Genomic DNA, 16694 nt, shown 5'->3' on the forward strand with positions numbered 1-16694 from the left:
TCTGCGGCTTGGATGCCTGATTGCAGGCTAGTATTGAGTGTTTCCGAGCACTGTTGGTGTGATCCTGGCTACACAGCCTCTCATAATGGCAAAGCCACAAGGTTTTGGTGGCGTTTTGGTGAATGCTGGGCAAGCTCAGCCGCTCAGTTGTTAATGTTCCCAAAGCTAATCCTTTGCCAGCTTGGCACTCCCTGGATGTTGTCCTTCCCATCATCTCCAGCCAGAGTGGCCAATAGTCAGCGATGGAGGTCAAGGAACGCTGGAGCATGCCAGCTGGCTTAGATGTTCTCAGAACAGTGTGAGGAAAACTGAAGCCTTTAACATGACGCTCTGTGTTTTTGTTTCTTTTTGTCTCTAGGTGTAATCGCTGAGGATCTGCAAAATGGCGCTCCGCTTCCGCACCTTGCTGCCCTTTGCCATCCCTGGAGTGCTGGCGCTCATCGGGTGGTGGTGGTTTTCTTCACGCAAAAAGGAGCGTGCGAGCAATCACGACAGGCGAGACTTGGCCAACATAGAAGAACACAGGATAGGCTCCCCCAAGAAAGAGCCTTCCGCTAGAGAAGGGGTGCCGTTGAACAGCCAGCCGCCCCTGCCCCCAGAAGCCAAGCAGCCTGCTGAACCAGCCTTTACCGTCGAGTCTTCGGCAAGCCTGCAGGCCCCTTTGGAAAGCGGCGCTCGGCGCTGGGACCCCCCAAGACACCGGCCTGTCACGGCAAAAACAACCATTGAATCCAACAGGGTTCAGGACGACAGTGAAAAACTGGAAGTGACGGGGTGCCGAGATGTACCTAGATCCCCCGCACAGGAGCCTTCCCTTCCGGGCGCTCAGATAGCTGACGGTACCTGTGCTGGTGAAGCTTCTATCGAGAGGCCACTGGCAGCCACTCGAGTGGCAGACCGGGTGCCATCACCAGTCTCGACGGCAGCAGCTCTGCTAGAGAAGTCTTCTAGTTTAGAGAAGTCTGGGGATAGCGGTTTGGAGGAGGTGGTCCAGGATGATGCACCAGAGAAGCCTTTGAAAGAAGGCCTCTGTTCTGTAGCAGCCACCTCCTCAGATGCGGGTTCTTTGGCCGCCCCATGCTCCCAAATGGCAGATGATGCGGTTTCTCAACCCTCTGTGGATGCCACTGGAAAGGAAGAGATTGGTGGTGGCTGCGCCGGTGCGGCGGCCACAGTGATGGAAGCGGAGGCTAAATGCGTCAAACCTGCTAGCGCAGAATTGGCCCAGAAAGAAGAGACGTCCAGTTCGAACGCTGGTAGTACGTTGAAGCGCCATGGTTTTGGAGATGTTGGCTGTAAGGGGAGTTTGGAGAAAGCGAGGGTGGGAGGCATCAGCTTAGACAAAGAAGAAGTCCAGAAGATTGAGCAGGTTGCCATACATATAATTTCCAACGTCATCCAGGCAGCCACCGAGGAAGTGCTTTCTGGGTCGGTCAGCGACATGTCGGATAGGATCTCTCAGATGGCCAGCCGGGTTGAGAAGATCTCCGTGGCAGCTGCCGGCCAAGCAGAGTGCAGCAAGGGCCACGGCTGTGTCGCTGAGAAGGCGGCGGCCATAGAGGTGACTCCCCTGCTGGAAGAGAACGTCAACCGCCACGCCATGTACTCAAGCCACTTGACGCATGGCCTCTTGGGAAACCCAAGCCACGGCCTCTCCAGGGACTCCAGAAGCGCCGAGCAGCCTGCCGGTGACCCAGCCGCAAACCACGAGGATGAGTTGGAAGACGCTCAGACGATGACAGAAGATTCCGGCTGCAGCGCCTGCACCTCGGAAGACGGGGCGAGTGCGGAGGACCTCTTGAAAAGCACCTCCTCTCCTGCTTTGGGTAAGCGCTTGGATTTGCTGAACATGCCCACGCTCAAAGACTCGGAACACAAGCTGGCGTCCAGCAAAAAGCCTCCCTCCTCCCCTACGCTAGCGGAGAACAAAGTGCCGTACAGCAACGGAGTGCTGAAGGAAGACTGCCCCCATCGGAGGCACGACCAGCCGTGGTTGGCAGAAGCAGATGCAGACAACTCAGGGGGTAAGGATTCCTGTGTCCCGGTTTTCTTGCATGTGTCCTGTTTCTTGTTTTTTCACAAAATTTATTTGCAGCATTAACTGCCCATCATCAAAAGATTCCAGGGTTGTGTAAATAAAATGGAGTCCTGCTTCCTTGGAGAGCTATGAGCATCTTATACTGGGCTGCTCTGGGTGTAAAAGTAAGGGTTTGCTTTCTCTCCTTCAAAATACGTAAACGCTAGAATTTTGGGGTCACTCTAGAAATGTATTGGCAGCAGATTCGGGGCACACCCAAAAGTCCTGCTTTTCTCAGCTTGTCATGAATGTGTCAGGTTTGCTATTGTGAGATGTAGAGGCAGCTTAAATGGCTTTAAAATGGAGTTTGGCTCTTTCAGTTGTTATTATTAGGCCTGATAACTTAAGTGGGACCAGTGTTGTCGGAGGAGCTGTCATGGTGCTTTCCTGATGTATGTATGCATGTTGACTCTATATCCCTTCTGAAGGAGCCCAGGACGGCAGACATGTCCACAATTTAAAAACAGAATGAAAGCATTCTAAAACTGTTAAAACACTCTTAAGCTTCTCTGGGGAGGGCACTTCACAACCAGGATGCTACCACCTAAAAGGCCCACCCCTCATTAGTTGCCTACATGCCTCAGGTTGGTATGGGCATCTGGAGAAAGGCCTTTGAAGATGATATTGAAGTCTGGGCAGGTATATCTGGAGGGATATGATCCTTCAAGTAACCTGGCCCTGAGCTGTTCAGGGCTTTGAAACGTTAATACCAGCACTTTGAATTGGACCTGGAAATGGGCAGAAAGCCAGCACGGATGGTGTAGCCATGCATGTTTTGATGATTTTTTCGCCCAGTAGCATATTTTAATGACATGGGTTTATTTTTTAATTTTCTGTGTGATTTGTTTTGTACTTGTAAACTGCATAGAAGCTCCATTTGGCTTTTAAGCGGTATGTAAATTAATTGTTTTTATTATTGTTGTTGATGATGAGGATGATAACGTATTGTTAGGTGTTCAATCTCCTCTCACCTGCAAGATCTTTTGTAGAGGTCTGGACCCAGATATATTCTTAAAAGGTCCCCTTTTGCTGAATGGTGTTTATTTATATTTATAGACAGAACTGGCAGCTCAGGAGGCCCCGCAGAACTTGTTCACTCTGCTGTAAAGTATGTGTGTATGTTAGATTTACTAGAATTATCAAGGTGGGTTAGCGTGAACAGTCCTTAAACTCAAGATGACTTTAGAGGAGGTTTTTTTTGTGAACCAACACAAACCTCTCACAATATTGCCTTTCTCTTAGTCACAAGGGGCAGCTAGCCTGCAGCCTTCTTCTATCTATTGTTGGCCACCGAACTCCCATCAGCCCCAGCTGATGGGATTTGTAGTCCACAAGCATCAGGAAGGCAGTAGGGTCACATTATCTAAATGTGTGTAGAACTTCAGCCTTGGTTTCTAGTGTTTAATGCTGTATTGATGGCTGTGTTTGTTGAAGGCAATGAACACCCTGGCTCAGGCTGTTTTGGGGTGGGGGGTCTTTCCCTCCATGACTCTATGCCAAATCATTCCTCACCTGAGTTTCTTTCAGTAGCAAAGTGGAAAATTTGTAAGGGCCCTATGGGTTCTTGAACATTCACTTTCAGGAGCATGCATGTGGGAAGACGCAGGCTATACATAAGCTATACATTTAAAGCACATTCCACCCCCTGCAAAGAATCCTGGGAGCTGTAGCTTACCTCTCGCAGAGGGTTGTATCCAGTGCTAGCCCCACACAAGAGTAGACCCATTGAAATTAATGGACATGGCTAACCTAGGCCCATAAATTTCATTGGGTCTATTCTGAGTAGGCCTTGTTTGCATACAACACAAGGAGACAATTCACATAGGGTGTGTGTGTGTGTGTGTGTGTGTGTTGTAGAGGGGAGAGGTGCTTTAAATGTATGGTGTGCCATGAATGGAAAGACCCCCTTTCCCTCACCCTGCTTTGTAGAATAAGGAGGATCCTGTTTCAGAACTCCTGCTAGGTGTGTAGTTTCGCCCCGGCTCTTAATACTTCCTCATATTTCAAACTTATTTATTTATGTATAAGATTCTGTAACATGCCTCAGAGCTGCGGAACTTATCTCTCTTTGTAGGTTCGGATGTAAATAGCATGGATTCAGTGGACATTGGCTGTGCCCTCAGAAATAAGGACAGCTGCCAGAATTCGAAGACCGGAGCAGATTCTAATAAGACAGAGCTTGTTATCTGGGAGATAGAGGTACCAAAGGTAATGCCCCAAATTTCTGGTGGAATCTGGCCTAACCAAAGTTTTGCTTCACACCTGAAAGTGTGTTGACTATATTTACACATGGCTGTATCAATGCAGAATTGTTCAGATGTAACGGAAACATATAAGATGTGCCAAGCAGGAATTGTTGAATACATCTTCATATTAATCCTCTCTCCCTGAGGACTTGTGGATGAGCACGCGTGTTTAGACATGGAGGTGTTTGTACAAGCAACTGGGATTTTGGGGGAGCTTTCAGGGCCCATAAGAGAGCAGGTTGGAGGAGAATTCCTGGAGACAGTTTTGCTCAAGGCGTTTAAAAAGACAGAGAAGGAGATGGGTGATGGTGAGGGACTTCTTTGGGTGTCTCACTGCAGCCTGAAGAAGTTCATCCTAGAGGGGAGTGGCCTGGCTAGTGTAGAAGCTTGGAAGAGTAGCTGACTTGTTGTAAGAAGATGGTGCATGGAGCTAAGCATAAAGAGCATAAACACCATAAGCAACTTGAGAGACCCAATGCTTGTCAAAATAATAAAAAAGAGGATGAAAAAGTGAGCCTCCCTTGGCACAGAGCCTCCCAGCTAGTCATTTCTCCTGACTTCAGAACTCAGAAGGGATCTGATCTGATCTGTTCTAGCTCAGCGTTGTTGACACGTGCTTGGCAGCAGCTCTCCCAAGCTTCCTGAAGGGAGTCTTTCCCAGCCCTCCCTGGAGATGCAGGAGAATGGACCTGGGACCAGAAAAGCTGATGCTCTGTCTGCTGAGCTATGATTCTTCCTCAAACTCTTTTGAGATGGAGCTTCAGCCTGACAGGTGGCGCTCCAATCTCTGCTTGGAGGCCCCCAGTGAGGGAGACCCCAAACAGGGCCCACCGCGTCAGCTGCTATTCACTTCAAGAAGGTTTTCATAATGTTCAGCCAAGGACCCACCGACTTCAGCTGGATTCTGTGCGCAGAACGTTCCTTCATGCTGTTTTTGTTCCCTGCAGCATTTAGTCGGACGGCTGATTGGGAAGCAGGGGCGGTACGTGAGCTTCTTGAAACAAACGTCCGGTGCCAAAATCTACATTTCCACACTACCTTACACCCAGGACTTCCAGATCTGCCATATAGAAGGTGAGTGGGTGGGATGGCAGATGGCCGAATGAGTGGTTTGGCTGGGTCTGTAGTGGGGTGTCTAACCAAGAGGGAGCTGCCTTTCCATGGGTCCCCTGTTGGAGGCAGTATGCCTCTGCACACCAGTTGTGGAGGGAATCCCAGGTGCGGAGAGGGCTGCTGTGCTCAGGTTCTGCTTGTGGGGCTTCCCTTGAGGACAGCTAGGAACATAGAAAGCTGCTTTGTGGATCATTGGTCCACCTAGCTCAGCATTGTCTACACCAGGCACCCCCAATCTCGGCCCTCCAGCTGTTTTGGGACTACAACTCCCATCATCCCTGACCACTGGTCCTGTTAGCTAGGGATGATGGGAGTTGTAGTCCCAAAACAGCTGGAGGGCCGAGTTTGGGGGTGCATGGTCTACACTGACTAGCAATTGCTCTTTAGGATTTCAGACAAGGATTTCCTCCCAGGTGTCATGGCCTGGTTGGGTGCAGAGGAATGATGGGAGGAACCAGCTGGGGAACTCCCAAGGGAAGAAGGTTCAGGACTCAGGCAGTGGTGGTGGGACAACAATGAGTGGTCAGAGGGAGAAGACTGGGAGGAGGAGGTGTCGGAAGCTAAAGAGGTACCAGGGCTCAGTGAGCGAGGAGAGTTGGTGACAGAGAGAAGTCAAGAGGCAGAAGCTGAAGCTGGTGAGTGGGATGAGTAGGCCAAGAGGCAGAGATGAGTCAGGCTGCTGAAGAGTCACGGGTGTCTCCCCGTCCTGCTGCTACGAGCTCCCTTCCCACCTGGTCTCCCAGAACCAGAAGAGGCATGAAGCGGGAGGAGGAAAGACAAGCATGCAGGTGCAGTCTTGGGTCGTTGGAAAAAAACCCTGGAGAGGAGGAGACATAGACAGCTGTGGGGGGGCAGGGACCTTTAGTCTCGTTGACTGGTCCGGGGGGTAAGACCTACCAGGGACCCTTTCCTTGCTAATAAGCAGTTAACTCCAGTGTCATAGAGCTCTACCACTAACCTATGGCCCTTCCCCACCTGGTGGGCAATTGTGAGAACAGAGTGCTGAGCTAGGTGGGCCTTTGGCCCAATGCATCAGGACTCCTCTTACACCCTTACATGTCACATGGTTGGTCCACCTAGCCTGGCAGAAGCTGTTCTCCTGTTATCTGTGCAGCCTTGAACAAGTCACTCTTGTTGTGGCGAGCACAGTTAACCACCCTGCCTCACAGAGATGCAGACATGTTTGATCTCCTGCTTTGTCTCTGGAAACCTCCTAAGCATCTGCCTCTTTTTCTCTCCTTCACCCCCACCCGCCCCCAAAAAGGCTCTCAGCAAAACGTCGACAAAGCCCTGAGCCTGATTGGCAAGAAGTTCAAGGACCTGAGCCTCACCAATATCTATGCGCCACCACCTCCCCCGCTGCCAGTGCATTCTCTCCCCATGACCTCCTGGGTAAGCGCAGGGTCTGTGGGATATCTTTGGGGCACCTTAATAATAATAATAATAAATAAATAATACATTTTTATTTGTATCCCGCCCTCCCTGGCTGAGGTCAGGCTCAGAGTGGCTAACATCATAAAAACAACACAATATGCATAAACCTGACATCAGTTAATTAAAATACAACTTAAAATTAATTCAGACAAGTTAAAATCTGGGCAGGTGGCAATTATCAGGTTAGAATTGAGAGTGGTTAATACTTGCCGGGGCCAACTGTTTCCACTGATCATACAAAGACCTGTGAGCAGGTTGGGGGCCTCCTTCGGGCTTGTCTTATACAAAGGAAGGTAAGTCAAACTGCATCCTGCCCAAAGGCCTGGCAGAACAGCTCCGTCTTGCAGGCCCTGCGGAAAGGTGGAAAATCCCTTAAAGAGCTGCATGAGACACCAGCTGTTGGTCAACTGGTAGGTGGGCTGCAGTATCATGTGGGCCCCTTTTCGGCAGGTCTCTGTAGTTAAGACTCCTGGGCAGTGGCGTGCAGTGAATCTTTTTTGTAGTGGAACAATTAGGGCCAGAGGTGCCAGCTTGTGAGGGTGATGTCATGTGCACAAGCATTGTGCCTCCCTAAGCTGGGCAGAAGGGAAGGAGACGCCAGACTTTTAATACTTCAGTGCTCTGATTTACCAGGAACGTTTAGGGGACTAGCTTGGTGCCCCATGCCCACTGACCACACACCACTGCTCCTAGGTTCTCAAAATGTGTAATGTGTGCCCTGCATGTATAACAGGCTTTGTGTAGGTGTGGGTAGATCTGTACAGTTGTGTGGTTTTTTTTTAAGGCATTTTTAAAATTTTATGTTTGGTTTGCGTTTGAAGGGCAGGAATGGAAGATATTTGCCCCCTAGGGGAGGAATGGGGGACCTGTGGCCCTCTCCCTGGCCACACACACAAACACACAGAACCTCTGAGGACGGAGGGGCTATCATGAGGGTTCCCTTTGCCAATCTCAGCACCTGAGAGGGTCTGTAGGAACGGGGGCGGTCTTTCTGATATTGGGGGCCTGAGTCATTTAGAGCTTTAAACACTAACATGAACACATTGAATTGGGTTTGGGAATGAATGGGCAACCAGCGCCACTGTTTTAAAATGGGGTTTTACGTGAGACCTAAGTGGGAAAGCCAGCCATTAACCTGGCGGCTGCATTGTGGACCAACTGGTGTTCCCTACCCATCTTCAGGGGCGGTGCTCATTGCAATAATCCAAGATGTTACCTGAGTGGAAAAACATGTTCTCTCTCTGACAGCTCATGCTTCCAGATGGGGTAACGGTGGAAGTGATCGTGGTCAACCAAATCAACGCGGGACACTTGTTTGTGCAGCAGCACACGCACCCCACTTACCATGTCCTCCGTAGTCTAGACCAACAGATGTACCTGTGCTATTCCCAGCCAGGTATTCCTACCATGCCGACACCGGTAGAGGGTAAGTGCTTCTCCTTTCGATGTCTCTGGGACGCCTTTGGTAGAATCTGCCTGACTTCCACCGTCGCTGGCTCTTAGTAAAAGCCGCTTTCATTGGATGTAGAAAGGGATCCAGCAAACACAGCTCTTCCCATGTAGTTTCCCAGGCCTTTGATCAGCACAACATTGCTCTCCCCTGTGTCTTGCAGAATTTAAAAAAAGCACCCAAGTTTGTTTTATTATTATTTATTTATATTCATTTTCCATATTACATCTATACAACTCATACCTTAGTCTTACACTTCGCGACTTACCTTCCATTTATCTTATTTCATATTCTTAATTTGCTACATCTCCTTTTATTTTTTCCCCCTTTTATTGTTTTCCTTGTCTTTGTCTTGTCTGCTGCTGCCCATAGGCTTATCCCACTTACCAGTTAACCTTAAGACCACTCTTCTTTAAATATTCTTCAAAATGCTCCCACTTGCCTCTTGTTTTCTTTCCATCTAATTCCTCATTTTGGCTGTTAAGCTTGCCAACTAAAGCAACACAAGTTTAGTTCCTCCAGGCTGTTGCCGGTGTTGCATATACCGAACAAACAATTAACAGTCCTTAGGCTGGGAAATGCCTAAAATGTTCCTTGCCACAGCCCAGCTTGCTAAATCTCTCTATTCTAATCTCTCTGTCCTGACTCAATTCTATTAGTTGAGCTGCTTTGATGTCAGAGGAGCAGGGTGCCAAGGGAGCAAACAGAAGTCTCTTTCTTTCTTTCTTTCTTTCTTTCTTTCTTTCTTTCTTTCTAACTGAAATTACAGCCATAAGAAGCTGCTTTATATATTTCATTTAATTTCCCTTTTATTTGGTATACCACCTTTCTATATTGCTATACACAAGGAGGTTTTCACCAACAAAATATACAACACACACATAATAATCTGATCCAATTCAGAAAGTTATCTTATAGAATCAGACCTGTGGTCTATTTAGCTCTATGTTGATAAGCAGCAGCTCTCCAGGGTTTCAGGCAGAAGTCTCTTCTAGCCCTACATGGGAGATGCTAGGGATTGACTCTGGGACGTTCTGCATGCAAAGCACATGCTCTACACTGATGTTTCCCAAACTTGGGACTCCAGATGTTTTTTGGACTACAGTTCTCATCATGCCTGACCATTGGTCCTACTAGCTAGGGATGATGGGAGTTGTTGTCCAAAACAGCTGGATACTCAAGTTTGGGAAAACTTGCTCTACACCCTGAGCTAAGGCCCTCCCAGAGTTCTAGAAGCCATTTCAGGTGAACTGAGCAGCATTTTGGATCACAAACAAGTCAGTCAGTTCTCTATAATATAGTCACCAGCCACTCAGAGATAAACCTGCCACTTATGGCCTATGATGGAATGAAGAAATGATAGTGGTTTTATTATTAAAGTGCCAGTGCTGTCAGAAGTGCATTCAGGCTGTCTCTTCAGGTGATGCAAACGTAGGAGAAAGTCAAACCAATGGCTAAGGTGCCAAGTTAATTTCAGTCTTCACTTTAGATTCTACCTTTAGCACCGAATAGCATGAGAGTCATTCTCCCAGTTTTCGGTTTGCTCCTAAAGGAGAGTAACAGCAACCTTATCTTTGAGTGCTTAAACTGTAAAGGTTCAAAGTGGGTGAGTGATTGCTGGGGAACATCATGAGGCTTTTGCACTGAACAGGAAGTTGGAAACTCTCAAAGACTTTTTGCATGAAAAAGAGAAATAATGACACTTAGATGCCATTATTGAAGCTAATGCTTGTTTATAGAGAGTGGTGTTTTTGGGTGTTATATTGGAGTGGTTGAAGTGAATATTGTTTATATATAGTGGACAAATGAAGAATTGGAAGTTCTTTAGTTTCTGAACTCTTACTTTTCTTTCTCTCCCTTTTAATACCTTTTCTATATCCTGTTTTGTTATTTCTTTCTCCTCCCCACCCCTCTGTTTATATCTTATTTAGATTAATGTCTTAAGGTAAAGGTAAAGGGACCCCTGACCATTAGGTCCAGTCATGGCCGACTCTGGGGTTGCGGTGCTCATCTCGCTTTATTGGCCAAGGGAGCCGGCGTACAGCTTCCGGGTCATGTCATTAATGTCGTAGTTTGGATTAAAAAAAGATATCTGATATTAAGCCTTGTAGTTCTTTTTATAAACCCTAATATAGTTTATTCTCTATAAAAAAAGAAAAGCTGGTGTGTGATCTCACATTTGATCCTTTCTTTACAACTCTTGTGCTTTGCAGTTGGTGTTGTCTGTGCTGCGCCAGGCATGGAAGGGGCCTGGTGGCGAGCGCAAGTAATTGGCTACTTCAAAGACACCACTGAAGTGGAGATCAGATACGTGGACTATGGTGGATACGAGAGAGTCAAGATTGACACACTCAGGCAGATCAGGTGAGCGGCCCAAGAACTGCCCTCAGAAATGGCAAATAGCGGGTGCCTGTCCCTTCCCATCATTAAGGAGAGGGAAAAGTTGTCCTGTAAAAATGGGGATGAAGGTGTGATACACAGAGAAGGCGGCCCTTAGCTTTTCAACCTGTTCAGCACTCAAGTCCTCAAGCCACACACTTCTGTTGCTGCCCCTAACAAGCTGTGATAGTTTATTGGTTGAGTTCTTGTTTTCTGGCAATCTCTCACCTTGCTTTTTTTTTTTTTAAGGTCTGACTTTGTAACACTACCTTTCCAAGGAGCAGAGGTCCTCTTGGACAACGTAGTGCCACTTCCAGGTAATGTCAGTCATTGGTGGCAGATTTTTCCTTTTACCTTTAGGACTTGTATTTGTGCCTGTGTAAGTGGCACGGTTCGTGTCTAGGGGTGTGAGATGAGGTGGAGGGTTTTTGGGGAGGACCCACCATTCAAACTGCGTAAGAACTCTTTAACAGCAAAACAGTAGAGCCTACTCAAGCTCTACTTCCAGCTCATGTTGCATTCTCGCAGAGAGGGGGCTGCTTACGGAGGTTAAAGCCAGTAGGATTAGGCTGTCCCTTCAAAGTTAATCAGAGTCATGCCTTAGTAGTGTCTGTAATTGGGACCCTCTTCAGTGAAACCATGGGAGAATATTCCCAAGTTCTCCCTGGCCCCTCTTGCATGAGCTGAACTCTTCCTGTGAAAGGCTAGGGACTGGATAGTGGCTGTTTTCAAACATAACTTGGTCTCTTCCATCATGCTGGATTACTGCATGGACAGCTGCAGTAGCAGACCAATTTTGCAAAAACAAAGGTGGGTGGAAGGGCGCAGTCAAAGGTGGACTGCACCTTTTGAGGGGGGAGCACTACTCCTTCCATTTTGTGGAGAATTACCATATCTAAATATTTATACACTGCTGTTTCATTGTGGTTTTTTTTCATGCACCAACATGCTTTACGGAGGTTGTACAATAGAAACCACGTAAAAAAAGTTGAAGTTGCAAATTGTCCACTAACTGTTACAGAAAGTTGTTTTCTTAATGGCCTGCATAACTTTGCTGGCATAGAAGTTTTCAGTTTTCATTTAAAAGTTACACCAGATTGTGTTCTGCTATTTGTGGGGCTGTGTGTGTGTGAGCACAAAGGCAAGAGGTAGGCAGATTAAACTTGGCAATTCCCTGATGGGTTTGTGTGAAAACCAAAGTTCTTTGAAATCACATTAAGACAGGCCCACCAACCAAAATAGCGTCTCAGGCAGGCAGGTGTAATGTTAAGAATCAAGGAACAGGATGCCTCTTGACCATGCAGTCAAGCCAGTACTTTTTTTATTTCCTTCTTATTACCAAAATTTAGATACTACATGTCCCGCATGTTAAGGTCTCTGAAAGAAGAATTAAAGTACATGTTAATGATAGGAGTCCAGTGATGGAAGTGGGGGTGATATTGTTTGGGGGAGGGGTTGTCCTCCTTCACCCCAGTGTGGCACCTCCCATGCCATGCTTTCATATTACATCACTGATGTGCTAGCTTTCTCCATGCAAGCAGGATCTCTTGTGTGTGTTGGAGCAGCTTTCAGATATACAGGAAAATGGTGCTCCCTTAAGAGTAACACTCCTTCCTTTCTTTCCTTCTTTCCTGAAAGATGACGATCACTTTTCATCTGAGGCGGACACAGCTGTTAGTGAAATGACCAGAGGTACACCTTTGCTTGCACAGGTATGTGTCATGGCTGTGAGCTTTTATTGTTTAGTGCTGCCTTTTGTTGTGAGAAACTTGACACAAGGCTCTAGTCCTACCTGGGAGCCATCCCCTTGGAATGTAGTGGGGCATACTTCTGAACAACACTAAAAATCATGGCAGCAATGACCGTTTCTTAAAACAAGGTTAAGACACTTTTCAGCTTAGTTAGGCTAAGTACTTACGCAGCTGCAATGCCTTACTCTCCTCATCGTTGCCAAGAAAACCAGAACAACTTGGCTCTGCCCATTTTTACCACCATGTGACCTTATCGGTCCCACTTACACGACCTCCTCGGCTACAGCCACACCACCAGGGGCTGCCAGCCACTGCTGCTCATGCTCCATTCGGAGCCACAGAATAATGTTTGAAGACAAAAAGCATACTGAACTTGTAATACATTGGCCATTCCGAGCCAGGCAGATTTGTATACTGAGCCAGGTAATTGCAGATTTTGGTGACATTGCTAGTGTAAAACTGGAAAGATCACTTCCGCTGTCTTTAGGCATGTTGCAACGTACCAGAATATGTCTGGAGGATAATTGTGCACTCTCTGCTGCTGCTACTGCTCCTCTCTTGCTAGGCATTAATAGACATCTCTGATTCCAGGTGACAAATTATGACAGTGCAACGGGCTTGCCCCTAATACAGCTGTGGAGCATGATGGGAGAAGAGGTATTTATGCTACTAAATAGAGCACCGGGACAGGATCTTTGATGTATAAATGGGCCCAGGAATTAAAACTACTCCAGCATAGCCAACATGGTGCCCTCCCGATGTTTCTCATCAGCCCCAGTCAGCGTAACCTGTGATTGGGGACGGTGGAGATTTCAGCTGAGCAACGTATTGAGGGCACCATGTTGGGTATCCCTGCTCAAATCCAATGCATTGCCATTTCATAGGCTAGGTGCAGGCATACCCAAACTCGGCCCTCCAGCTGTTTTGGGACTGCAGTTCCCATCATCCCTGACCACTGGTCCTGTTAGGTAGGGATGATGGAAGTTGTAGGCCAAAAACATCTGGAGGGCGGAGTTTGGGGGTGCCTGGGCTAGGGGATCAGAATAAAGGATGGATATTTCAGTAAATCTGCATGTGAACACGCCTTGTATTCAGAATGCTATGGGTAGCAGGCCAGCGCTAACCATGCCATGAAATGGGCCCATTGATGTTAATGGAGAGGATTAACTTCAAGTTGTTAAATTTCACTGGGTCTACTCTGAGTTGGCTACAACCCTATGTTTTTCAGTTTCTTTGTTAACTTGTGGAGCTGGGAGGGGGGAACGAATCTGTAGGTCCCTCCAGATGTTGGTGGACTCAACTCCCATCGTCCCAGACCACTGGCCATGCAGGCCTGGGACTGATGGGAGTTGGAGTCCAGCAATGCCTGACAGGCCTCGCAGGCTGCTTATCTCTGCCTTAGCACAGGACAGCAGAACTTCTAACACCTTTCATTTTCTCCTTTTCCAGTTGGTGTCTATAAACCGAACCTTGGTGGAAAGAGGGTTTGCGCAGTGGATCGAAAGCTACTAGGAGAGTTCTTGGCTGTCTTCTTGACTAATCTTTCCTCTCCCCATCCCTACCTTATCCCTTCCCCACCCTCTTTTTTTGGCACTGTTTCGGAATTGGGTTTGGCAATCTTTCCTCCTCCCCGCCCCAGCATATGTCACTTCCGCTTTAAGTCTGTTTTGATGTATTCATCCGACGGACACAGTTTATTTATCATACCTCATTTTGCAGAAAAGCAAGGAGTTGAACCATAAGCCATAAAAATACTGCAGCTTTAAAACGCAGCTCTTTATTCTGCCCCCCTCTGCCCCACCCTGATCTGGGTCCAAAAGCAAATTTTAAACAAAACTTTAATGAAGGGGGAAAAGAAATGTCTGGGGAGGGTTGTATAACACTTGTCCTCAGAGGATTTAAGATGTGTGTTAAACACAACCCAGTTTTCTAAACTGGCTGCCTTAACATGAAGACAACTCTAGGTGGAAGTAAAATTGTTTTCAGACCTAGCCCCCTCACAGACACAAAAAGAGGGAAAAAACCCTGTGGTGATTGATCTGAATTTTGGGCGCATGACATAGACCTGTGCTTCCAAACAGCAAAAGCAAGTCGTCTTCAGCTGTGCTTTGGGAGGCTGAAGGACTGAATGAACAGATAGTGCTCATTAACAGTATATTGTTGACTTTTTAAAATTACAGCTGTTTTCGCAAGAGATGGAAAACACTGCTTTGCAGACCTCCTTAAAAATCATGTGATTAAGTGAACCACTACAGCTGCAGCTGTCTTAAATCCCTAGATCATGTTTAACAACAACAAAATTGATTGCCAAGCCTGATTGTAATTCATAACTGTTTTTCTAGATGTGCAAAAACCTATGTAAATATATATAAAAATCATTGTAATATTTTGTACAAGAGAAAAAAAAATACTGGAGAACTAAAAAGGGAACTTCAAAGAAAATCAGTTTTTTTTTCCTTTTTCGCCACACCAAAATGTCCTCTGTAGGTAGAAAACGGTTTGGGGCGTGTTGTTGTTGGCAGCTAAGCATTAGAAGGTCTGAGGAGGATCCTTCATAGGCTCTTGTGTACAGGATGGCTTTTCTCTAGCTTGCTGTATGGTAGGAACAGTAATCAATGGACTCTGCTACTTTTTGCTGTACAGATCTGACGTAAAGGGGGGGGGAGTTAACATTTGGAATTAATATTGCAGTGGTGTGTCTCAATTTATTTCTTTTGCTCCTTTTTAGATTGGTTTCAAATGTGGAATTAAAAAAAAATCAAGTAATTTAAGCTAATTTAATACTATTAAAATATAAATGAATCTAAACATGGCCATTGAGTTGGGAGTTATTACTCGTGGGGAAAGATGCTTGGGACTACTTTTTGTATTTAGACCACCAACTACAGTTTTTCAGATTTGCCTTCTCATATAAAATATCCGGCACAATTCCTGTTCCTAAGATATTGTAGGACACCTTGTATGTGAAAACAAGTTGATAACTTTCAACAATTAAATGCCTCCAAATGCAAGGAACTTGTATTGAATTGTTTTGGTAAGACGCTTGCCTATCTCTTCAAAGACTTGAGTCTGTATTCAAATGGTCACATTAGAAGATGATTTTGGGCAGCTTCAGAGCTCCTCTAGGATGGGAGTAGGGAACATGTAGTCCTTCAGATGTTGCTCATCATCTAATTATTGCCCATGCTTGAGTTCAGCGACATTTGTGCTGTGTGTAATTATCTAGAAAAATGAGTGTTGGGTGTAGCTGCCTTTTGCAGGATCCAATCTATGTGGGCTTTAGGATTTGCTTTCTTAATAAAAGTTTAAGTGTGTTCAAGGGAAGCTTAGCTGCTAAATTTGCTTAAATTTGTTCAGAAGATCTAGAATACATTACCACCATCACCCCTTGAATTATAGCATACTTTTTTGTTGTTGTTAAGCACCTGGGGAAATAGTTCTAATATGCCTTCTTTTCCACACTTCCTTCTGCTCTGGATACAAATAGTATGAAAATGGGGATGCAAAAACAAAACAGTCCTGGGCTTTTTTCATAGAATCATTAAATTTCAAGCCTTCATGAATGCAAAAGTACTCCGGCAGGCAAATGGACAAGTAACATTTTCGACTGGTTGTGGGTGCGTCTTCAATGCCTCAGTATATTAAAACTGGGATAAAAATATACAAAATAAAGAGCATGGAAACTCCCATAAAACTACACGGATTCAAAAATCTTCGATGCCGCTCTCTTCCCACCTGTTACCAGCAATGTGTTTTAAAGCCTGTTTGCAATTTTGATACAAGGTCAAGCATCAAAACTTCAGCTGTACAGAGTTCCTTGATCATTGAGAGAGCACTGTTGACAAGTGTTCGGATTTCTGCTTATAAAATCTTGTTGCTAAAAACATGCTTTGTGTCAGCTGGTCTGTTGCGATTTCTTCACAATGTCTGGTTGTTGCAGTGGGCGGATGGTATAAGAACTACTGGCCCAACTCATGTTGCCTGGAGCCTACAGTATTACGGTTCGCCTTTTCAGAGTGGAATAATGGGATGTTCATAAACCTTACAATAAATGACTGATGGATTGTGTTTATCCTGCTAGAGGCCACACAGGCCTGGTCAGTCAGATACACATCACCCAGACCGCACTGTGACAAGGAGAGAGAGTGGTTGCATTGATGCGCCGGATGCAGGGAAGCAAATTACCCTATATCCTCTAGTAGACAGGTGGTGATATTGCTAGATTCCAGCACCTATCATCCCTT

At 46.3% G+C, this 16694-nt stretch overlaps 1 protein-coding gene across 1 annotated transcript; it reads left to right on the forward strand.

Annotated features, from left to right (window-relative positions):
- The first annotated feature begins 337 nt into the window (after positions 1-337).
- LOC309357807 (A-kinase anchor protein 1, mitochondrial-like) lies at positions 338-15461 on the forward strand. Its single transcript, XM_081890302.1, has 10 exons — positions 338-2024; positions 4152-4285; positions 5271-5397; positions 6701-6828; positions 8119-8296; positions 10534-10684; positions 10949-11016; positions 12338-12411; positions 13042-13107; positions 13900-15461. The coding sequence occupies exons 1-10, from the start codon at positions 383-385 to the stop codon at positions 13960-13962; spliced, it is 2631 nt and encodes an 876-aa protein (XP_081746428.1). The 5' UTR covers positions 338-382; the 3' UTR covers positions 13963-15461.
- The last annotated feature ends 1233 nt before the right edge of the window (positions 15462-16694 follow it).

The sequence above is a fragment of the Podarcis melisellensis genome (assembly GCF_964234715.1).
Source record: "Podarcis melisellensis genome assembly, chromosome: 15".
Classification (NCBI taxonomy): Eukaryota; Metazoa; Chordata; class Lepidosauria; order Squamata; family Lacertidae; genus Podarcis; species Podarcis melisellensis.

Coding starts and splice junctions, on each gene's coding strand:
- LOC309357807 (XM_081890302.1), top strand. CDS start 383: ATGGCGCTCCGCTTCCGCACCTTGCTGCCCTTTGCCATCCCTGGAGTG. Junction 4,286..5,270: donor GGGAGATAGAGGTACCAAAG/GTAATGCCCCAA, acceptor TGTTCCCTGCAG/CATTTAGTCGGACGGCTGAT. Junction 5,398..6,700: donor CCAGATCTGCCATATAGAAG/GTGAGTGGGTGG, acceptor GCCCCCAAAAAG/GCTCTCAGCAAAACGTCGAC.